The sequence below is a fragment of the Pleurodeles waltl genome, chromosome 2_1, assembly GCF_031143425.1.
Source record: "Pleurodeles waltl isolate 20211129_DDA chromosome 2_1, aPleWal1.hap1.20221129, whole genome shotgun sequence".
Taxonomy (NCBI): domain Eukaryota; kingdom Metazoa; phylum Chordata; class Amphibia; order Caudata; family Salamandridae; genus Pleurodeles; species Pleurodeles waltl.
Genome location: NC_090438.1, coordinates 209,624,857 through 209,649,480, shown reverse-complemented (window position 1 = coordinate 209,649,480; position 24,624 = coordinate 209,624,857). Strand labels below are relative to the sequence as shown.

The window sequence follows — 24,624 nt, the reverse complement described above, 5'->3', positions numbered from 1 at the left end:
ATTAATGGGAAATTAGAATGGCCACTAAACGAAAGGGAAGAGCATATACTTCTCATTTTCCTTTGCAAATTTAGCACTGTAGTATTCTAACAAAACAAAAGTGAAAGAAAAGCAGATGGCCAGTCCTTCAACTAGGTGTGGGTATCAAAAAGGGTCTCACTTGATTAACATCTTATTTGCTGTTTTAAGTGACAAAGATTTTTGATCAACTCAAGATTGGAATAGATTTCCCGGAGGCAAAAAGGCTGCGAAACATGGTGTTAAAGCACTATGCAGATAGATTTGTTTTAAAGTAGAGAATGCAGGAGAAAAGGAGCTAAAAAGATAATCAAGGGATCCAAATTCGGTAATGCTTAGTGTGGGGGACATAATGAAGGACCACATGTCCCAATTAGACAAAAAGTGTAAAGGTCTGAGGAGGAAATCATCATTTTTCATAAGCCAGTGCTTTCTTGTCACCCCTCGGCAAAAGTCCCAATCCAATGGAAATGTGTCATAACTTCACTTAAGTCTATAAGTTGATTGGATCAACGAAACTGCCTAGAAATAACTGCAAAATTGCACTGAAATCATTAGGATTTAATCCTCACTGTATCATAATTGCCACTATCTCCTTCTCACTACATAATCTCTAAAACGCCTTGCATTTTAAGAGATCATCTCAGCAGATGCCAAAAAAAAAAAAAAAAAAAAAAAAAAAAAACAACACGACAGCAGCAAATGCCTTATAATAAGGCATTACAAATAATACAGAAACGAATCACTGACAATACAAAGAAAAATATATTTTAATACAAAAAGTGATTCCGAAATACAAAAGTATGACAAATGTACATTTCACGGCCTCATAAATCCAGGAAACTTTGTATAAACATAATCATGCATGGTGCGATTATACAAATTATCATCCTGATTAGGGTCTTCCTCTACAAAGTACAGCTCTCCTGCATGGATATCCTGGAATGTAGGACTAAAGTTACTTGGATTAAAAGTGACCCATATAGTATACCTATAATCGATGGTTCGGATAGAATAACCCATGATTTTTATGTCTTTGAGGTCTGGTAGGTCAGAATTCCACTGAGGAGTATCAGACGGTCTTGGATACATACTGTAGGCAACAGACTCTATGATATCATCGTCCTCCTCATCGGATACATTGAAGTGTGGCACAAGGCTCGCACCTTCCGTGCATAGGTCAATACTAAAAGATGGATCTGGACAATCTGATGGCACATGCAATCCCACAAGCTCCGCAAGTGTTGAGAATAGAGCAACCAGTTCAACAACAATACCTCTGGTATGGCCTGTGTAGATAAGAAGAATATTGTGTTAAACTTCCAAATGCACACGTGTTCTAAGGGTGACATCAAATTAACATGCACACTGATGTCTACGCACTTCTTTCTTCAGGTACATTCCGAACAGTGAATTTTAGTCACTGATGGAGAATGACAATACTATTGCAGTGCCTATAAATCTAGAAAGAATTCAATGCAACTCCTAACATTTATAAGCTGTTTACATCAAACTGTGCATTAATTAAGATCAAAAGGTACTGTATCTGGCCTACTTCACCCACTTGATGCAGTATTAGTCTCTATGTCTTGTCAACTGCAGCCATTTTCTATTATTGGTTATATTAGTGAGCTGCAGTATTCATGTAATCTTAAACAGTAAACAAATAATTCAAAGTAGTTCAACTTCAAGACAAAACAAAGACTGGCTCTCCTGGCAGAATCTCACTGGAAAACAATCCAGATATCATTGCAGGGTGTCCACGCTCCCAAGGCCGTGGAAAAGGAAAACCCAACTAAGCAGAAGCTTCCTGGAGGCAGAATGGGTGAAGATAAAAGACGCTCCCAACTAGAGACAATGTACAAACACCCAAAGAAGGGAGCATATTTGGAAAATAAATTCTTAGCAACTGAGAAAGCTGATAAGACTTTTTTGTCTAGTGCCAAAGTACGTAAACGAAGGCTGTCAAAGAACGGGAAAAACATTAAAAGGTTACCAAACAAGTGCATTAATGCTTTTCTAAATGGTAGATATTGTCCATATGCAAGGCCTTCAGGCAAGGTATACAACTCGACACCAAACCAAAAGTACCTACCCTCCTGTCTTTTTCCTCTACAAATATGGAGGAAAACAGACGTTTACCTGTCCAAAGAACGCAAGGGAAAAAAATAATGCCTCAGATAAACATCCACATTAAGAGGCTTGTGCGAGTCCCCATGTAAAAAAATAAAAAAAAAAATAAAAAAAAAAATTTTTTTTTTTTAAAAAAGTATCCAACTGAGAATCTTTGTTATTTCCTAGAGAGGGTGATGTACGAGTTAACCAAAATGTATATCAGTAAGCCCGTTACAGGGTAGAGATCCACCATCAAATGTTTCCGCGATGTAGATGTAATTTATAAAGACATACTCGAGTAAGTAATCAAGATGTTTGTACTTTTTGCTCTGCCTTTACAGATGGACTTCTCTAAATGAGGCCTGAAGGTGACCAAAAGAAAAGTTCAAATTTTACTACAGAGAAGCATTTACACCTGGAAGTTCTCTGGAAATTATCCCTTATGTTTCAGTGAAAGTTATGACACATGTAAGGCACAACGTTCCTCCTTCAGAGAATGTTCCCGGTAACGGTGTTATATAGTCGTTCCACAGAGGTACAGGTATACTAGTTTAGATAGTCACACCACTAGACTTCGAGCACACAGTTTGTTTTGATTTAATCAATTACAACGTACTGGCTTGTACACCTTCATCTTCATATGCCTGCTCTTTGCAACTGCAGCCTCTTAAAACTGGTATGGTGTCATGTTTTTCTAAACCCAGATAGATCTCCTTTGTTAGTTTGTGCTGTGGTGTCTTATTTGACATATTTCTGCTCCTCTTTTGGGGCCAAGCCGATATGGTTTTATTTTCGAACATGGACAATTGTTCCAATGTTTTACAACAAAATGGTTTAAGACTTCACAACTGAAATGGCCAGCTCAGATGTTCTTATGATAAAACAATGTATAAGCACACGTGATTATGTCAATTGAAATTGAACATTTTATAAGTAATCAATTCAATATATGTAATCAATTCAAATGTAATGCAATCCAAAAAGTATCAATATTTAGAACAGAAAAATCAGCAAAGTACATAGAATCTATATTACCGATGTCCTATTACAGGTTGATTGATCAATAGTCCATAATCCAAAATGAAAGTCCTAACACATCCTCAATTCCAAATAAGGATCCAAATTATATTCAAGGTTTTCCAAACACGATCCAGTCCAATCCAAAAATTGTCCACTATTGGTATGTCCGTCCTGTAGTCAACACGTGTTTCATCCAGGGGGGGTACCCCTGGATTTCATCAGGACCTCCTACAATAATATTATCATAAACACCATTGTAAAAATGCAACATTTCGATCATACTTCAATTACATATAATGATACGCCAGTTAAATATAATGATGCAAGATGTAGGCAATGGAAACCAAAAGTGATTACATATTTTGTGAAAATTAAGTACCAATTATCCACTAATAGATCTCAAACATCATCTTAATAAACAGGAAGAGTGTGTGTACAATTAATCAAATTAATAGACATGCAATATCCTGAACCTCAGCACCTTATTAGTGATAACTCCACAGCAACAACTAAATAATCTCCTTATAGACCACAGTGTGAAATGATATCCATGCAGCTAACCCTACCTCGAAGAATAGCTCCAATTGTTAAGTTAAGAGTTCTTAACTATCGCAAATCTTTAACAAAAAATTCTGTTAAAAAGAAAAATAGCGAATATTAAATTGTCTAGCTCCCTACTATGCTAATAGTGGTAAGCCTCATTCTTTACCATCATATGACTTACCCTGTGCTGTATCTCAATCGGTTAATGAAATTCAATCTTCGTTTGTTTTTCTATCCCCTATGATGAATATAAACACGACTTATGAGCCCTGCTATAATACGAGGTGTGAATCTAATATTAGCGTGTATTTCAAAAGGAGATATCCGAGGTACAATGATCTCGCTATAACACTTACCTATTAATTCTTATTGCTTAGAGCCGCGCATAGCGAGCACGCTTTGGCGAGTGTCAAAGCCGACACTCCCCAACTGAAGACGCTATATACGGCCGTCCCTTAACTGAAATAGAGAAAGGACTTAGCTTAGTTACGTCCGTACGTTTCTAGTAATAGAAACTGAAAATGGACAGTAAAATTTAAAGATTAACATAAATCACAGAGGCTACTCGTAGTTTTATCGGTAATATATCAAAATTATACACTTTTAAACTATGCTCTTGTGTTATATTTTAACAAACACCTCTACTATGTGAAGGCTTCTCTAAGGACTCGTATGTAAGTCTGATTATATTCAAAGGAACACATTATTCTCAACCTAATTATCCATATGGACTCTAACATCCACTCCTGTTGAAATACTGCCTACATACCTCTAAATATATCTACATTCATAGTATATATTGACACATTGTTCAAGAACTATAAAGTATAAAATATTGCCTACTTGTCAATATATAGAATTGGTCCCTAAATATTAACTATTTTTCCCCTAAGAAATACTCCAATTCGTAGTCCGTATTGAGACCTCGTTCTACAGCCCCCAATTTTAAAATCCATTGCGATTCCCTTCTCCTAAGGGCTAGTTCCCTATTTCCACCGCTGGGGTTAACTTCACAATAGTCAAAACCAAAAAATTTAAATGTCTTAAACTGCCTGTGCAGTACATATCATGTGCGATGCTATAGGATAGCGCTCATCTGGTTGATTAATTGCCCACCAATGTTCTGAGATTCTAACTTTTAGTGGGCGTATTGTGCTACCTATATAGATCTGATCACATTTACATATGATCATATAAACCACATACCTCGTATTACAGTCTATATGTGATCTTATTGATATTTTTTTGCCACCGTCATCATTAAATTCCTTCATAGGCTGCCATGCCCATTTACAAACTGCACATGAACCACATTTGAAAAAGCCCTGGCTCCGCTTACTCAGCCAGTCTGGCTTATTCTTCTCCTGTGGATAACTTGGACTAAGTATATTACTTAGGGTATTACCCCTTCTAAATACTACATCAGGTCTATTCCCTATAAATTTGCTAAGTGTATCATCCTGAGTTAATATGGACCAGTGTTTTTTCATACTTCTAATGAGTATTTTAGACTTCTCCGTGTAATCCAAAATAATTCTAATCCTTTGATCCTTATTTATATCAAATATATCCCTCTTGCATGTATCCAGACCTAATATCCGTCTACGTGATAGGTTTTTCGCTTTCCGTAGTGATTTCTTTATTGTAATATCAGAATATCCCCTGGCTAGGAATCTCCGTCCCATATTCTCAATTTCCTCTACAAAGTCACTATTTTTACTACAATTCCTCCTCGCTCTGATCATTTCTCCGAGTGGTATTGCCTCTATCTGATGCTGTGGATGGGCACTTGTAGCATGCAGTATAGTATTGCATGAGGTCGGCTTTTGATATAATCTACTTTCTATTTTACAATTCTCTACAAATAATTCCACATCAAGGAATTCTAGCTGGAACTCACTATATTTATGTGTGAATTTAATATTCACGACATTATCATTTAGATATTTACAAAATTCCTCTAGTAGACTCACATCTCCTGTCCATATTATAAAACAATCATCGATGTACCGTCCCCAATAGAGAATAGGAGTATGCCATTTCGCTGCGCCTGGGCCCCAAATCCAAGTTTCCTCAAACCACCCCATAAACAGATTCGCATATGAGGGGGAAAATTTGGAGCCCATTGCTACACCCTGTTTTTGCTTGTACCAATCATTTTTAAGGAGTCCTTAGAGAAGCCTTCACATAGTAGAGGTGTTATAGCGAGGTCATTGTACCTCGGATATCTCCTTTTGAAATACACGCTAATATTAGATTCACACCTCGTAATATAGCAGGGCTAATAAGTCGTGTTTATATTCATCAAAGGTAATAGAAAAACAAACGGAGATTGAATTTCATTAACCGATTGAGATACAGCACAGGGTAAGTCATATGATGGTAAAGAATGAGGCTTACCACTATTAGCATAGTAGGGAGCTAGACAATTTAATATTCGCTATTTTTCTTTAACAGAATTTTTTGTTAAAGATTTGCGATAGTTAAGATCTCTTAACTTAATTGGAGCTATTCTTCGAGGTAGGGTTAGCTGCATGGATATCATTTCACACTGTGGTTTATAAGGAGATTTAGTTGTTGCTGTGGAGTTATCACTAATAAGGTGCTGAGGTTCGGGATATTGCATGTCTATTAATTTGATTAATTGTACACACACTCTTCCTGTTTATTAAGATGATGTTTGAGATCTATTAGTAGATAATTGGTACTTAATTTTCACAAAATATGTAATCACTTTTGGTTTCCATTGCATACATCTTGCATCATTATATTTAACTGGAGTATCATTATATGTAATTGAAGCATGATCGAAATGTGGCATTTTTACAATGGTGTTTATGATAATATTATTGTAGGAGGTCCTGATGAAATCCAGGGGTACCCCCCGGATGAAACACGTGTTGACTACAGGACGGACATACCAATAGTGGACAATTTTTGGATTGGACTGGATCGTGTTTGGAAAACCTTGAATATATTTTGGATCCTTATTTGGAATTGAGGATGTGTTAGGACTTTCATTTTGGATTATGGACTATTGATCAATCAACCTGTAACAGGACATCTGTAATATAGATTCGGTGTACTTTGCTGATTTTTCTGTTCTAAATATTGATACTTTTTGGATTGCATTACATTTGAATTGATTACATATATTGAATTGATTACTTATAAAATGTTAAATTTCAATTGACATAATCACGTGTGCTTATACATTGTTTTATGTTTGAGGTAACATTGGGTTACTAGTTGAGGGTATTGGAGGGGTTAACCTCAGTATAAGGCACCGTGCTTTATTAGACGATTAGGATATAATATTATGGAGGCAGGAGCGCCATTCACTTGGTTTATATAACCCCCCCTAGAGTTTAACAGATGTTCTTATGACTTCGCTCCGCCACTTGAACTTGCAAGAAAAGTAAGGCTGGTATGAAGAACACAAAATTAGTTTCTTTCGATGAATTAAAATGGCTGCATAGTGCATCCATATTGTATGAAGAGACAAACTAGCCTGGTTGCAAATTAAAATACAAAGACTTGTCCAAAAAGGAACAGTAAAAAGCAATGATTATATATTTATATTACACACACACCTTACATTACAAAACTTTACCTGGAGGAGGGATGCTGCCTGGAATGTAAGTAAAGGGATCAATAAATGGAAACACTGGACTACTAACTGCCACAGTAGTTCTTTCAGGAACATAGAACATCAAAGGCACACGGGTGACCACATCAAAGTTGCTGTATTTGGCCCATTCTCCATGTTCTCCCAAGGACCACCCTAGAGAAAAAAATCTTGGTTAGTTTGCATCCAAGTCACCCGAAATATGAAACATGCAGCTAAATCATGCATTAAGGTTTTAGGTCTCAAAATGTGTGACAAAAATGTGATTAGCTAAAAGCCTAATCCTCCCACAAACACTTCTAGAAACTTCAAACATAAGAAATTACCAACTCTATTAAAACAGAGCTGTCATTAAAACCTTCCCGAGCATAGGCAATTAAGTATTCACATAAAGTAAAATTTGGTTATACAAAACAGAATTAACCCATTCAAACAGTTTTATTGAATCAGCTAACTCTGGTGTTTGAAGACACTGCAAAATGGAATCGCTTGCTATAAAAGGAGGGGTTCAGTATCGTACACTTTTAGAAATAACATCACTATATGCCAGGTTCCCCTGGACATGTCTTCTAGTGAAAAATGTCATTTTTTCCGCTTTTAAAATATAAGTTTGTAAACTAGCCGTGTAACCATCACATTGGCAACATCAAACTAAATCAAGACCGTAATACTGAAATGAATTCAAGTTATTACTTGGAGTACAAAAACATTTGAAACGTATAGATTATACCGAATTTAATGATAGTAAGTCTCTGTTCGGCAGCCAACTCAAACTAACCTACAACGCATGCTGACAATGCTTCTGATTCTCGATCATTTGCCACAAATGCTTGAAGAAGAAAAAAAAAAAAAAAAAAAAAAAAAAAACCATGAGCATGCATCTTTCCTTGAGAAAAATGAAGACCACTGTTTATAATACAGATTTCGGATTCTATTTTGTTCCAGGGGACCTAATGGCATAGTCCACTATCACAAGGACAAATATGTTCCCAGAGGCTGGTTTGGGGTCTAGGGTCTCTACAATGTCAACCCCACCCTCTTAAAATGGGTCTCTCACCATTGGTAGTGGTAAAAGCAGAGCATTGGCCCATCTTGGCACTGGCTTGGCAAAAGCAGCATTACTGCTTTACCTACACAAACATCTGGGGTTCGTAGAAGTGGTTAATCAACCTCTCCTGTTGTAGTCTGCCCCAGATACCCAGCTATGTGGACGTCACAGTCCAGTTCCAAGAAGAGGGCCCAATTGTGGTGAAAACTGTCAAACTCCTCCTTGCATAACCTAAATGCACAGTGCACCATCTTCCTAGGTATTGGGGGTCACATAGGTATCCCCTTGCTTCTATGCCTCTATCTGGTGTCAAAGACCTTCAAGAGTTGGGTAATTTCTCTGCAGAACTTCTGTCCTTTGCAAGTCGGAGTTCAAGCAGGTCTCCAGGGACAGTTTCAGACTCCTTATGGACAATGGGAAGTTTTGATGCTAGTTTCCTATGCCCCATTCTCTTCCTTTTGACTTAAGGAGCTTGGGACAAGATTCTAGACTTCAGGCTCCCATGATGGGCCGTTTTGGACCCTGTGGCCGAACACATCCACTCAGACCCTTTTCAGCACTGGTCCCTCGCTCCACCTCTGTTGGGTAATCATCTGGAAAACTGCTTGCACAGAGACTAAATGTATATGCCAGTGATACAGCTACATTCTTTGGGCCAGCAACACACCCAACACACTCGAGGTGGATCACTGCCATGGAACAGAACTTCAGTCATCATGGACAGTGAGGTGCTCTATTAAAGACACCTGGAATGATATGCTCCAGGGACTCTAGCTTTTTCATCGCTGTGGTCATGCTGACTTCCATGTCCTTCTAAAAAGTTTCTACTCTGGTCCTGTTGACAGTTGGCGACTGCGTGTAGTCGCCATGCTGGGAGAGAAGGCAGCCAAGGATTCAACATTCACCCCACACGAAGACTGATATGGCTTCTGTCCAACCATTAGTTTCCCCTGGATCAACTTCCACCCCACTTTCAATCCTTTGAGAACGTCTGTTCCAAGAAGCCCCTCACTGAAGGGCAGTCTCCTTTCTTGTGCCAATGGTCAATGACAGTCCACTGTTGAGGGGTCATATCACATTTACCTTTCTGCCGAGCCCACTTGGCTTTAGACGAGGTGACGGACTCATCTTCTTTCAGTTAAGAGGGCCTTGAGAGAACTCCTTTTTATCCTTTCACCCCCCCCCCCAACTTTCCCTGGTGAGGGCTTGACTGCCCCCCTCCCCCTGCCTTACAAGCACCCCCCGGAACTTAAGACTCCCTAGTGCATACCTACATGTCAGCTGTCTGATAGATTCCAAGCTGACTGACCCCAGATACTGGTGCAGCCCTGAAGAACAAATATTCAAGAGCTGCCCTTGCATAACAAAATTGTATGATCCATCATAAACAGTCACTGTACTGTCTTGCAAGCTTTACACTGCTTTCAGTGGGATGTCTAGAATATCAACCCAAGATCTGGCCCCTTGTGTGTCCCAGAACTTCTTATGATATTCTTTCGGAGTGAGACCAAACGTCTGCACTACTAGTGCATACTTCGTGTAGGTGTATGAATCAGCTACCTAGTCTTCTAGAATCCAGAGTGTATCCCTCTCCAGTATAGACACCAACCACCACAACAATGCTGTCCAGTGGTGCTTGTCAATGTCCTCTCACAGGGCATCAACCGTTTATCAAGGTTATACCCCCTCAACAAAGTTTGGCACTGCGCCCTTAGTCATGTGAGGGTGTGTCAATCAATCAATAATTTATAAAGCGCGCTATGTACCTGTTAGGGTTTCAAGGCGCTGAGGGGGGGGGGCAGCTGCTATCGGTCGAAGAGCCATGTCTTGAGGAGTCTCCTGAAGGTGAGGAGGTCCTGGGTCTGGCGCAGGGAGGTCTGGAGTGAGTTCCAGGTCTTGGCGGCGAGGTAGGAGAAGGATCTGCCGCCGGAGGTCTTGCATTGGATTCGGGGAACGATGGCGAGGGAGAGGTTGGCAGAGCGGAGTTGGCGGGAGGGGACGTAGAAGTGGAGTCTGTTGTTCAGGTAGGCGGGTCCGGTGTCGTGTAGTGCTTTGTGCGCGTGGGTGAGAAGTTTAAAGGTGATCCTCTTGTCCACGGGGAGCCAGTGGAGGTCCTTCAAGTGGTGGGAGATGCGGCATCGGCGGGGTATGTCGAGGATCAGGCGGGCGGATGCGTTGGAGTCTTTGGATGTGTGTCGTTGTGTGAACCCTTCCACCCCCTCTTACCGCCCTTCCTCACACCATTCCCCTCTCACCCCCATGTACCCTCCCCTTTAAAGTAAAAGCAGTAAGAAAAGGTGAAAACCTAATCAGAATTCACTGTTCACAGTTGACCAGGACTCTGGTGTGATATCGGGGTCAAGCGCAGGTTGGATGCACCGAAAAGGTTTCTTCATGTCAAAGATGTTACATTTTGACTTAAGTCTCTGAAATAGAAATCTAAATCCTCCAGGTAGGCCCGATTGCAATCTGAACCCGCCAAAGTTCTCTTGAAGCTGGATAGCCACTAGCCGGCGTTCTGCTAAATCCATTGGTTTTGGCAGAACAAGCTCAGAGCGGAGGTAATTAAAATTTTGCTCCCAAAGTCCTTGCTTCAGGCTAATACTTTGTGTATTTACCCAGTCAAGATTTCTACCTTCAAACTGTCTTTTATGAAACGCAAATCCTCCAGCCGGGAGAGTCTAGAGCCATATCTGACCAAGTCATCTTGAAATTGGCAACTGTCGCTGCGAGGTCCCAATCAAGCTCTGGAGGTCGTGGATGTCTTTAAAGATTTCTGAAGCACCACCTCTTGGTCACTTCTGAGGCTCCCATGACTTCAAGAACAGCACTTTGGGGTTCCAGCAAGGACCACTACCAGGGTTCAACTGAGGTCCAGTTGCTTAGCACATCACAAAAAGGCTTTAAGTTGGTTTTGTCTCGCCAGCCATATAGGTTAGCCAATAGATCAGAGTCCACTTCTTAGTCCTGAGTAAAAGTGTGAGCAGGTCTAGGCCTTGTTCTAGGATAGACAAGTACCAGAATCCAGGTCTTTATATTCCACTGTTCTGTGTACAGGGGCAAGCTACAATGTCACCATACACTGCAATACGTGACAGGCAAGGTCTCTGGAGAAGCTTCTCAGAAAAAAAGACAAAGGCGTGTATATACACACTATATATATATATATATATATATATATATATATATATATATACATACATACATACATACATATACACACACACACACATTTTATTTAAAAAAGAACTAAACAAACAAAAAACAAAAAATACCAGATGAAGACTTCAAGAGGACTGGAGAAAACACAAGGAACACAGAATCAGATCGAGAAATCCAGATCGCCAAGTGGACGGAGCAAGAAAACAAGGGAAGGAACACAGCCTTGAAGCCACAGTTTCAAACCAGATTGAAGAGTTTATACAATAAAAACAGAAAAAGGAATCTACATCAAACACTACATGACCGGAAACAAGACTGGGAAAACTAAAAAGGAATAAATGAAGCAATAGCCAAACCTGACCCACACGAGCTCCAAAGCAGCTTAAAAAAAAATGCAACTGCAAACACTCATGCACCTGACTGCCATTTTGGAGCTGAAGGAGCAGCAGCTAGGAACATGAGGGAAGGCAGTCAGTAGCCACCCTCCTTCCCTCTGCACACAACTCGTTAATTTTTAATCTCACCAACAGTCACCACAAATAAAGGTGTAATATAACATTGGCGACTGATTAGGTGATTTTATATTTTCTGTAGTACAAGTGGATCCCACTTCTATCTAGATCATCTTTATCTCTGCACTCCCTCGGAGTTCTTTTAACGGCAAGGTTGAGTCCATCCAGGTAGTACTATCCTACCTGGATGGGGCTAAGTGGTCAAATGATGAAGCAGGACACTATGTAGTGTGTGAGACCACCTAGTCCGTAAGGAGAAATTTCCCCCCCCCCCCCCCCGACAGCCACATTTAGCACACAAACAAGTCCCAGGGCAACTTTCCGGTACTTGGTACCCACTTAAACACCCCATACTCCTTGTTAATTTGGTTATGCATTGAAGAGGGTCAGGCTTGGGGAGGGTCCTCAACTCAGGAACTCAGCAGCAGAGGTCCTGAGTGTCTAAGATGTACTGTGCCAGGCTGACTGGCTGGGTCCTTCAAGTCAGGAAGAATCAGATTCATCAGAGTGCATGTCCCTTGATTCCAATATCATGTAGAGTTTGGATGAAGATCAGGTAGGAGAATGTCAAATACTGTGGAGAGGTCTAGGAGGATGAGGGCCACTGTGCAGAATCATCAATAGGTTGTGTGGCAGTGATGAGCAGTTTCTTTACTGTGGTTGGGTCTCAAACTAGAATGAGTCATCAAGTCTTTGGTGGCTGCTGAGGTATTCGGTAAGGTGTCAGTTTGATTTTCTTTAAGACCTTGGCCAGGAATGGTAGCAGGGAGATCGATCTGTACTTGGCAAGCACTGAAGGGTCCAAAGCAGGTTTCTTCTGCAATGGGAGGACAGCTGCTTATTTCTAAGGATTTGGGAAGGTGGCTGAAGAGGTGGAAGCATTCAGAATGGGTGGGAGCATGGCGCTGACTGGTTGCAGTCCTCTGAAGTAGGCATGATGGGGTAGGGGTTCTGATGGGGCCCTGAGTGGATGGACTTCATGGCAACTGCGGTTTCTTCTTAAGTGATGAGCCAGGTGGTTGGCACTAATTCTTTGGGTAACAGGAGGTGTTTGCGGTTTGTCATGTTTAGTTGTGGGCTTAAGTTCCTGTAACTGCCACAATATCGGAATTCCTCAGCAGAGCAAAAAACACCAGAGGTCCTGAAAGGGGGTGTTTGAGCTAAAGGCAGCCAATGGTGAGGTGAAATATCACAATTGTGAAGATTTCTTTGCTTCTATTGGTGCTGGCATAGAGGTCTGCTAGAGCAGCACATTTGGTGGCCTGAACCATTTGGTGGTAGCGTCTTAGGGCCGATTTAAACATGCTCCTGTCTGCATGATTCTGGCTCATTTTCTAGTTGAGGTCCAGTTTGCAGTAGTGTTTCATCAGTCTGATTTCCTCCACGTGCCAACTTCCCTGTTGTCTGGATTTTGTTGTATTACTGTGCTTGAGAGGAACTGGAGAGTCGGCACAGTAGGTGATCCAATTGCTGAAATTCTTGATGGCTTTAGGGAGGTTGTTGCAGTGTTTGGGTCAGTAGGTGATGAGCTGTGTTCTAGTCTTTATAAGGGATGTTGTTTCAGTCTTTGCAGGCTGGTCTGGCAGTGGTTCGTGTGCCTTGGACAGGGATGGGTTGCTGAACTTGACAAGGGCATAGTCTGCTTAGGGACCTGCTAAGGGGTCAGTGACTTGATGTTGTGGAGGTTGGTGAAAATAGAGTCCAGGAGGTCTCTGGCTACATGAGCAGGTCTGTTTACTCGTTCGGTGAGGCACAGGCTTCCAAAGTCTTCAATTAGTACTCAAGTGTGTGTTCAGGAAGGGGGTGGGAGGTGTTAACTGCTAGGATTGAGGGCAAGTGGTGTGATAAAGTCTGTGATTGTGTCAGTGAAGTCTGTGCATCATGGTCCTGGTGGTCTGTAGAGGAGTGGCACTCAGGGTGAAGTTGGCTGTGACATAGGAGCAAGAATGACAGGTGTTCCATGTTGGAGGATGTCGTGGCAGTGGATGTTGTGCAGGTGATTTTGTTCATGTAGATGATTGGGGAGAGGGGAAACCACACTGCGTCTTTCAGGTCTAAAGGCCAACTGTTTGCCTGCCTCTCCCGCTTTTCTGATCCAGTTTAGCACTCGTTAGCAGTGGGAAGAGCACAACGCGCTTGTGCTCTCTCCCCTAAACATGGTAATATTGGCCTATTCTAAATTACCATATTTAATTTACTTATAAGTCCCTAGTACATTGCACTACATGTGCCCAGGGCCAGTCAATTAAATGCTACTTATGGGCCTGCAACACAGATTGTGCCACTCACGTAAGAAGCCCTCTAATCATGACTTAGGCCTGCCATTGCAGAGCCTTTATGTACAGTTTACACTGCCATGTTGACTTGGCAGAATACAGTTTTTCCAAGCCCAAACCCACCCTTTTAATAGATATGTCACCGCTAAGCCCCTGGACAACCCAGGAGAGAGTGTGCAATGTATTTAAAAGTCAGAACATGTACTTTTTCCAATATCAGTACATGTAAACCTAAAGTTGATTTTTCATTACTGCAAGGCCTATTTCTCCTATAGGATAATATTGGGATTACCTTATTACATCTGAAATGCAAATCAGAATCTGAAAGAGATAGGTTTTAGAGTTTGGCATCTCTGGAATTACAATTTAAGATAACATCTGATGGTGAAGTTGGATTTTAAATTGTAATCCTGACTGTCACTTTCAGAAGATAAATGCAAAAAGAACAGATGGACAGAATGCTGAACAATGCAAACATCCACCCCCAGTCACAAAGATCTGGGTTTAATCCACGGTTTGTGCGCTCACCATGCCACCCCAGTTTGGACCCAGCCATATGCAAATCAGTCTTGACCCTGGTCCTCATGGGAACAGTCCAGCCGAACTGCCAAGCCAGGTCCTCCCTGGACCGGAAACAAGCATCCTAGGACTGGTTTCAGGGTATCACCCTTCATCAGCTAGGCTAGCTTGAATCAAGTGGCGCAGTGAGTACAGGGACCCAAGTCTGGGCATACCCTTGCCACTTGGGGTGACGAATGCAAAAAGAACAGATAACGGATGGAATGCTGAACAATGCAAGCATTCACCCCAGTCACAAAGATCTGGGTTTAATCCATTTTTGTGCTTACCTCGCCACCCCAGTTTGGACCCAGTCTATGCAAATCACCTAGCTGATGAAGGGTGATACTCTAAAACCGGTCCCAGGATGCTTGTTTCTGGTCCAGGGAAGGCTGAAATTTACATAAGGGAGCGACCCCTTGGGCAAGGGTCTCTCCCATGGGGGGCATTTTTTCGGGAAGGCCTTTCTGCCCCCTCTATTTTTAGGCCAATCTGCCCCCGGGGGGGGGGCAGAAACCTCTAGGCACCATTTTTTTTTTTTTTTTTAATGTTTCATTTTATTTTTTTAGGTGGGGAGTGACTCCTTAGGCAAGGGTTGCTCCCCTTGGGGGAATATTATATTTAGGCCATTTCTGCCCCCCTTGGGGGCAGATTGGCCTATTTTGATGAGGCCAATCTGCCCCCAAGGGGGGCAGAAACCACTAGACACCAGGGAGTTTTTTCTTTGCCTGAATTTCACGCAAGGGGAGCGACCCCTTAGGCAAGGGTCGCTCCCTGGGAGGGCAAATTTTAGGTGTTTTTTTTTTGTTTGTTTTTTTTAGAGATGGGTAGCGACCCATCATGCAAGGGTCGCTGCCCTGGGGGGCAAATTGTATTTAGGCCATTTCTGCCCCCCTTGGGGGCAGATTGGCCGATTTTAGGTCAATCTGCCCTCAAGGGGGCAGAAACCACTAGGCACCTGGGATTTGTTTTTTGGCGCCAATGTCACGCAGGCAAGGGTCGTTCCCGGGCAGGGGGGGGGGGGGTGGGGGGTGGCGGCGGCTCAAATTTATTTTAGGGCATTTCTGCCCCCCCCCCCCCCTCCCGGGGCCGGCTGAGCTAGAGGCCAAACTCCACAGGTAGGCACTTTGCAAAAAACACCTGTTTTCTTCAAAAATTTTGGATGTGTCCATGTTGCGCTTTGGGGCGTTTCCTGTCGCGGGCGCTAGGCCTACCCACACAAGTGAGGTATCATTTTTATCGGGAGACTTGGGGGAACATAGATTAGCAAAACAAGTGTTATTGCCCCTTGTCTTTCTCTACATTATTTCCTTCCAAATATAGGAGAGTGTGTAAAAAAAAGACATCTATTTGAGAAATGCCCTGTAATTCACATGCTAGTATGGTCACCCTGGAATTCAGAGATGTGCAAATAACCACTGCTCCTCAACACTATCTTGTGCCCTTTTTGGAAATACAAAGGTTTTCTTGATAGCAATTTTTTACTCTTTATATTTCAGCAGATGAATTGCTGTATACCTGGTACAGAATAAAAACGCACTGCAGGGTGCAGCTCATTTATTGGCTCTGGGTTCCTTGGGTTCTTGATGAACCTACAAGCCCTATATCTCCCCGCAACCAGAGGAGTCCAGCAGACGTAACGGTATATTGCTTTCGATAATCTGACATTGCAGGGAAAAGTTAGAGTAAAACGTAGAGAAACATTTATGTTTTTTGCACCTCAATTTCAATATTTTTCTTTTTCAGTTGTTATTTTCTGTAGGAAACCCTTGTAGGATCTACACAAATGACCCCTTGCTGAATTCAGAATTTTGTCTACTTTTCAGAACTGATTAGTTTTCTGGGATCCAGCACTGGTTTCATGCCCATTTCTGTCACTGACTGGAAGGAGGCTGAAAGCACAAACAAATTGCAAAAATGGGGTATGTCCCAGTAAAATGCCAAAATGGTGTTGAAAAATTGGGTTTTCTGATTCAAGTCTGCCTGTTCCTGAAAGGTGAGAAGCTGCTGAGTTTAGCACCGCAAACCCTTTGTTGAAGCCATTTTCAGGGGAAAAACCACAAGCCTTCTTCTGCAGCCACTTTTTCCAATTTGTTTTGAAAAAAAACGAAATTTTCCCTGTATTTTGGCTAATTTCTTGGCCTCCTTCAGGGGAACCCACAAAGTCTGGATACCTCTAGAATCCCTAGGATGTTGGAAAAAAAGGACGCAAATTTGGCTTGGTTAGCTTATGTGGACAAAAAGTTATGAGGGCCTAAGCGCAAACTGCCCCAAATAGGCAAAAAAAAGGCCTGGCACAGGAGGGGGAAAAGGCCTGGCACAGGAGGGGGAAAAGGCCTGGCACAGGAGGGGGAAAAGGCCTGGCACAGGAGGGGGAAAAGGCCTGGCACAGGAGGGGGAAAAGGCCTGGCACAGGAGGGGGAAAAGGCCTGGCACAGGAGGGGGAAAAGAATTTACATTTAAAAAAAACAAACAAAAAAATAAAAAAAAAATAAGAGATAGGCTTTGAATGTTTGATCACAGAGCTCCTGTGGGGATTTGGGAATCCGAAGGGGATCCATTAATCTGTCACAAAAGAAAAAAAGAGACCATTGGATGATAGAAACTTTTGTTCCCATTATCCATTATGAATTCCCAACTGGAACTGCAAATCTGTGTTCGATGGATTCACAGAAACAGAAAAGAAAAAAAAAAAAAAAAAAAGGAAGAATATAAATATAGATCTGTTGTAGGCATTATAGCCAGATTTTCAGATTAAAAAAAATAAAATAAAAAAATAAATAAAATTCGAATGGAGGAGCGAAGGAAGAGTGTATACCTGGAAGACGTATGACACCAGCTGTGAGGATTTTCAAAAGAATTTTGACATGGGCTTTATGGACATGATCATGTATTTCTTAAATAAATTGGTTTCCAATAATACAATTACATATTCTAATGTGAGATTGAAGTGCCTTACCACGTAGTTTTAATGAATGTAGTCAAATTAAGAATTGTAACCAACTCTAAGTCTAAGATAAACCAATTTCTTAGAAAAATAGAAGTCAAAGACATTGACACAAGGGCTGTCCCTTAGGGCTTAAAATTCCTGAGCTGTTTCTACAGTACATTTCAGCAGGAAGCGCAAGGGAGAGGTAGCAAAACTGAGAATAGCAAAAGCACATTTAAATGCAATGAACTAAGGTATGTGCCTTGGGAACATTGGGTTAATGGTGGGGTAAAGAAGGGACATAAGGGTTTATGAGGAGATCATTTGCTCAAAAGGAACAATTCGACTTGCGCTCTGAAAGACCTGATGAGGCCACTTTGAATTAAAATTTTACACAATTTACTTTTATTTATTTAGGCCAACTAATTCAGTGATGTGCTGGCAGCGTACACCCCACACAGAAACTGTGTTCTAGCCCCAAAATTATAGTTCTAGGCCTGGACTGAACGTCAAGGCATAGCCATCAAATTAGTGAAACAGATTTCTTTCAGAACAGCTGGAAACTTGTAGCAATTTTTGGAACTCTAAATTGTACAAGCAAATGAGTGCACCTACCATGATCAGAAGTAAAAACGATAACTGTATTATTGACAAGTTCAAGTTTGTCCAAAGCATTCAGCAACTGACCAACTTGTGCATCCATGTAGGAAACGGAGGCAAAGTAGCTCTGACGGATCATTAGCTGAGGAGAAAAGTAATCAGAAACACTGTAGCTTAGGGGTTACATGTTTAATACTAACCAAATTATAGTCAGATATTAGGAAATCTCCATTACAACTGCTGTACAAAGTTAATAGTCAAGTGCTAAACTCCTAATAGTATTCAATATTAAGGCAAATAACCCTGGACCATATACATCTCTCACCTCTCTAAAGAAGATGCCACTTTGCATGCCTTAAGTTTCATGAACGAACGCTTCCTCATTTGTAAATCCTAGAACCTCACTTTTGATAGTAGAAGTAACTGGTTCTCTAAGACACTCATGAGGCTTACCGCACTGATTTCGCCATCTATGGTTAGTGGAGTCTGTCACCCAGATGCAGGCACTTGCTCACATGGTTTACAGCGGACAAATGTGTCAAAGTGTGGAATATGGCTATGTGAAAGATATCAAATCTTATATGATTAAAAAAAAAAAAAAAAAATTTAAGATGAAGGCTATCGGGAAACAGGGTCACGAGAGAACTCTTGCAATGAATGGTCACCAAGAATATTTAAACAAAGTTTGACTACAGAAGACACTTGAGAATCTTAGGTTTATGCTTTCGGTCAGACATTGGGGACAGGAGTTCAGACAACGTCAAATAAAAATGTAAGTGTATTGTTTTTCATTTCATAGGTCTTCCCAATTCCTACTGGACACCCCCATGCATACTCCTATTTTTAGTCTATGCAATAAGGCCATCAGGTCTACAATGTCTCAATGTGGTCCATCCCTCCCAAACATTTTCTGCAAGTACTTTGTAGGTCTACATGCTTATTAACCTTCTGAAGGCTGCACTTTCATCAAGGAAGCATATCCCACCTCAGCTCACTAAAACCAGTTTACTACCTAGTCACTGTACAAACCACAATCTCTCTTCCCACTACCACCAACTTAAATCAGTGAAACACTACTCGCAACTGCTTCTATCCTTGTCTCAGATTACCAATTCAACATGTAATCCTTTTGCAATGGTCTATGAGTGACCGTTATGATCCACTTATTTATTTCATTACAAGACCAGAGACTTTATGCCATACCTGCAAAAAAAAAAAAAAAAAAAACCCACACACCACAATAAATTCAGAACTAGAACCTTATCCAACACAAATACAACCCACCTGCAATGTTCTTCCTCTTAAATGCTGCTCCTGGGACAGGTAAGTAGCATCATTTGTATGTTCTTTAAGCATACAATGACAGATTTGATTGAATGTATTTGAATTTTATGAGTTTCCAATTTATGGAAGCAGCGTGGGAGTGTTGGTATATGAGGAATGTGGTTATGTATCTCGATTAGACAGCGTACAAAGTAATTAGTTATACAGTCTACATCATACGTTTAGGAAATTGTTTAAAACTGAGGCTGCAAGTGGCTTTTAAAGTGCAGTTAGGTGATCTGCAAAGGATTTTTAAAACAATGAAAAGAAGGATTAAAGGCATACCTGGATTTATCAAAGGGGTTGTTCTCTTTGAAATACAGGAGTTGCAGTGTGCAATAAAGAGCGAGCCAGGGAATCTTCAAAGTGTGAGGAACATTTTCCTTATGAGACGCATGTGCATAATCACGCAAGATTTGATACCCATTTTGGTTTGGGGAGTATTGCAGGATACTCTATGAAGGTCTGATGTTGCACTCCACACATTTAATCACAACTGTCACTTTGGTTGACAATTTTTTTGACAGGACAGCTGATATATAAGAGAATAGTCTAGGAGATAGTCAAGGACAATAAGAATGTTTATCCATTTCTGAAGTCATTTTAAACTAAAGTGGGGGAAGAGTTCTCTTGAGGGAAAGAAGACCAGAGATTTTAAAGAGAAAGAAATGAGGGATTCTGTGCAGGAAGCAATTGAGTCTATTGATAAAATGAAAAGAGATGAGAATTCTAAAAAAAAAAAAAACTGGTCCTCAGCTGAAGGTGAAACTGATGGCAAAGAAAAAAGGAGGGAAAAAAGAAAAAAAGCTAGGCATATGGAGGAAAGGCAGATAAGCATAACAGAAATTGGTTCAGAGTATCAATATGAGGAGCGGTGTCCTTAGCGGCATGCAGAATACAAGTTTGGAGAAAGGTGTTCTTAGCACCACACTGAGGAAGGGTGTCCATTGTAGCACACAAGGCATGACGGAAGATGAGTTACAGGAAGAGTTTTAGAAAATGAACATACAAATTGAGAAGATCTGAGTTTGAATGAATAGGTGCTGGACTTGAAGCAAGATGATGTACGTAAAGATTTGTTTGGTGAGGCGGTAGGGACTTCCTCTTCGGAAGAAGTTACAAGAAATCCTTTGGGAGTAGAGAGTTTTTCTCCCTACAATATACAACATCCTAGAAGTGTAGACAGGTGGCCTTTAAAACATGAGGGGAGTTTTTTTTTTTTTTTTTTTTTTTTGTTTTTAAATAAAAGGCTAAGGAAGCCTTTGGCAAGGGAAATAAGTGTTCTAGGCCAGTTGTAGATCACGTCTGTTACACTCCTGATCTAGATCTTAAATGGATTACATTTTTTTTCAAAATGGGAAGAGATCCACAGAGGTTTATAAAGACCTTTGAAACAGTGCCAGGGCAAGCTCTAGGATGTACTGGGTCCACTGGCACGAATTACAGATATGGTGGAGGAAACACATCTGAAAGGACTTCCAGTGGATTTGGAGGGATGGTGTCAGAGGACTCAAGTATTTTTAGGCAATTCTAAAGCTGGCCCTAATGCGGAAAGGAAAGCAGTACTAATGAAAATTAAGCCAAAGTCAGGTGATTTCACAGGGAAAGAGGCAAGTGAGAATCCCAAAGGGTTGCTGTTTGGAGAGGATATGGTTAAAAGCCTAGGTAAATATGCTTCAACCTTCAAGGCCTTGCGTAAGGCTCAAAGTAATATGAGAAAAGTTTTTGCTGGTAGTGTTCTGGGAGGGGTGGTAAAAGGGGACTATTTGCTGGCCAAGGATTTCAGAGGTGCCACTACAATTTCAATCTAAAAGCAGGAGGAAAAAGGCTTCCAGTCTGGAATGACTTTGTACCCCAGAGGGGAAGAATTTAGAGGTCTAGATTAGTACAAGGTGAGTACAGTGACTATTTTTGCTTCTTTGACTGGTGAAATTATATCTAAAAGATGCATATTTTACGATTACAACAGGGAAGATTAGTCAACCATTACTTCCGGTCAGATGGCAGAATCAGCTTTACCAGTTTCAGTGTCTAACCACTAACCCATCTTCTGCTCCATTGTGTTTCATGAAAGAAATGAGGGTAACAGTGTTGACCGCGACAGAGCGCATGCGAGAGAGAGAGAGAGGCACAGAGAAACAGATATTCAGTTAATTATTTAATTAAGATGACAAATGTAATGTCTCAGTGTTTGGACCAACTACGGAAAGACTGATTTAGTAAGAGGTTTATTGCAAAGCTTGAACTTTAGCCTGAACAAGGAACAAACTGTTTTGGAATTTCTGGGTTTCAGACACTAAATGCTATACTATTTGCTGTGAAAAAGTAAACCAATTAAAAAGGAGATGCCTTAGTCATTAAAGTTGAACATCTTTCTCAATTAATAAGATTAACCTCGCTAGATCTCTCAAAGGCTGTGTTTCCAGGTCCTTTACATTTTTGAGGTCTTCAGAAATTGAAAGCAGAAGCCTTGAGAAGGAGCTTATGGTATGGCAATGACAAAATATGTTTAGATTAGGAAGCAAAGACCGAATTATGCTGGTGGTTTCACAATATAGAGGCTTGAAATGGTTGAGCCATTTTTGGATGCGCACCGGATTAGGTTTTGGAGACTGATGCAAGTTTATCTGGTTAGGGTGCACTGTTGGATGTCCAGGAGTCTGGTGGATTGTGGACAGGTGTAGAGAGAAAAATGCACAAAGTACTTAGAACTGACAGCAGGTTTCAATGCACTTAAGCTTCAAAAACAGTACAGTGTTATCAAGGTTTCTGCTGCGACATACATAGGAGGCAGCAGGTCCTGTTTGTCGCATTTCGCGAAAGAACTTTACATTTTTTGTTTGGAACACAAAATAAGTCAGAGCAGGGCATTTTACCTGGGAAGGAGAATTTAACTGCGGATTCAAACTCAAGAGAGTTCAGCAACTGGAGCTTGAATCCGGATTGTTTCAGAATAGATTGGGAATGGGGTCCCCGGAAGTGGATCTTTTTGCGAGCAGATCGACTTACCCAATAAAAATATATTGAAGTTGGATGCCGGATCCAGGTTAGGTAGTGGTAGATGTATTTCAACAGGACTGGAAGGAAGCACACACAAGTTCTCTCCTTTTGTAAGAATTCAGAGGATTTTACAGAGAGAAAAGTGTCAAGTAGTGTTGGTGACTGTTTCAGGTATCTCAGGCATGGTTTCCAATGACACAATAAGGAGTACACTGTTCCAAACAGAACAAGGGAACCTACAGGTTTAGGAACAAGAGCCCTCACACATCCTTTCGGATGTCATGCTTCATCATCGGGGTGCTCCTCATCAGACCGGCACTGCAATGTCTGACAGGCTCCCCGTGAGGGGGCTCTTTGCCGGAGATCTTTTGTGGTGACTGCAGTGGTAGGAAATATTACAGCGATACCTACGGACAGGCACTGCTCAAGACAGGAGAGAATTAAAATTGGTTCTAAACCCCATCAAACATCACTGTTTGATTATCAAGAGGGGTAAGACCAAGATTAAAAGCAACACGCAAGTGGTATGATGAGAGATAATGCTCAAACACTTTCTATAGTGAATGGGGACCGGGAGATTCTCACGTAACCCCTAGATACATGTCAACCTGTTTAGCGTCCAGCGGTCTAAGCAGCTCCTATGACGCTTCATCAGGACCATCAAGAACAAAGAAACTTCTCCTGTACCAAAAACAAGGACACCAATCAGATCTATCTGGATACAAATAATTAAATAAATAACAAACAGTCACTTACATTGAAGTAGACTGTCCTACCGGCCAACTAAACACACAGGTCGCCCATCACCAGCTGTAGGAAGGGCTCCTTGGGAAGGTACAAGCCTAGGACTGTCGCTAAATGTAAGCGTCGGTCCCTGCATCTGGAACCTACCCCGGCGTGTCCTCCCGAACGGTTTCCAATGGTCATGGAGCTGGCATGTAATGCACCTTTCTGGATGCCAGCGAGACCAGTACTTCTGAGCAACAGGGATGGAGAAGAACATTCACTGGTAGTGCCAAGGGGTTTAAACCGTCTTGTTTGGATAATATCATGAGATCTTCCTTCTCAGGCCTTTCAGGAATGGCTGCTTGGTTGCTTCAGGAATCGTGGGCACCAGATACAATGCATAAATATACAGTAATTTGGAGAGTGCAGGTACATTAGTGTATGGAGAGGAATTTGGATCCCATATATTGGATGTAATACATTTCCTTGTGGAGCAACTTGAGAGAGGGCTTAGTTACACAACTAAGCAATATCAGCAGGTAATAGTGAAGTAGACAGAAAACGTGTAGGAAAGCATGTTTTGGTATGCAGAGAACTGAAGAGTTAAATTGAGAAGATCTTCGTGAGGTATTGTGTGTTGTGGGTGTAACTATGGTGTTATCTTTGTTGAGTTCCTGGCTAAGTAATACAATTTTGGACTTGAAGACTTACTATGAAGTTTGCTTGTCTACTGTGTTTGATTTCATGCAGGAGTGTTTCGGATGGGAAGACACTGGAGGTAAGTAGTAGATTTTATGGTCCAGTTGGAGTAATGTTTGATGTACGAAAGAGAACCAAGACTGTCTGTATGAGTATCAGAGTAGAATGGAGGAATTTAGACTAGGCGGGGTAAGTCAATTGTTGATTTAGTTTGTGAAACCACAGTGACTTCTGCAACTATTGCAAGAAGGGTCAGATGAACTATGGATCAAGCAGGAATGGATGTATAAAATTTTAGAGCACAGTCAATGAGGGGGCCAACTGCTAGCAAAGCCTTTTGGTGTGGTGGAATAAATTATTAATGCTGCAGTCTGGTCGAAAGGCAGCGTTTTTGCACACCATTATTGTAGACCAATTGAGCATATGGAGATTGTGGTGCTGGAGGGCTACTAACATGCATACTGATA

At 41.2% G+C, this 24,624-nt stretch overlaps 1 protein-coding gene across 1 annotated transcript in view; it reads right to left on the bottom strand.

The window, feature by feature from the left end:
* Window positions 1-764: 764 nt before the first annotated feature.
* Window positions 765-24,624, bottom strand: part of IDS (iduronate 2-sulfatase) — an 87,918-nt gene continuing 64,058 nt past the window's right edge. Inside the window, exons 7-9 of the mRNA XM_069212414.1 lie at window positions 18,425-18,551; window positions 7,310-7,480; window positions 765-1,307 (exon numbers count right to left, since the gene is read on the bottom strand). Coding sequence (XP_069068515.1) covers window positions 838-1,307; window positions 7,310-7,480; window positions 18,425-18,551 — 768 coding nt within the window. The 3' untranslated portion in view covers window positions 765-837. The remainder of the gene's footprint in view (window positions 1,308-7,309; window positions 7,481-18,424; window positions 18,552-24,624) is intronic.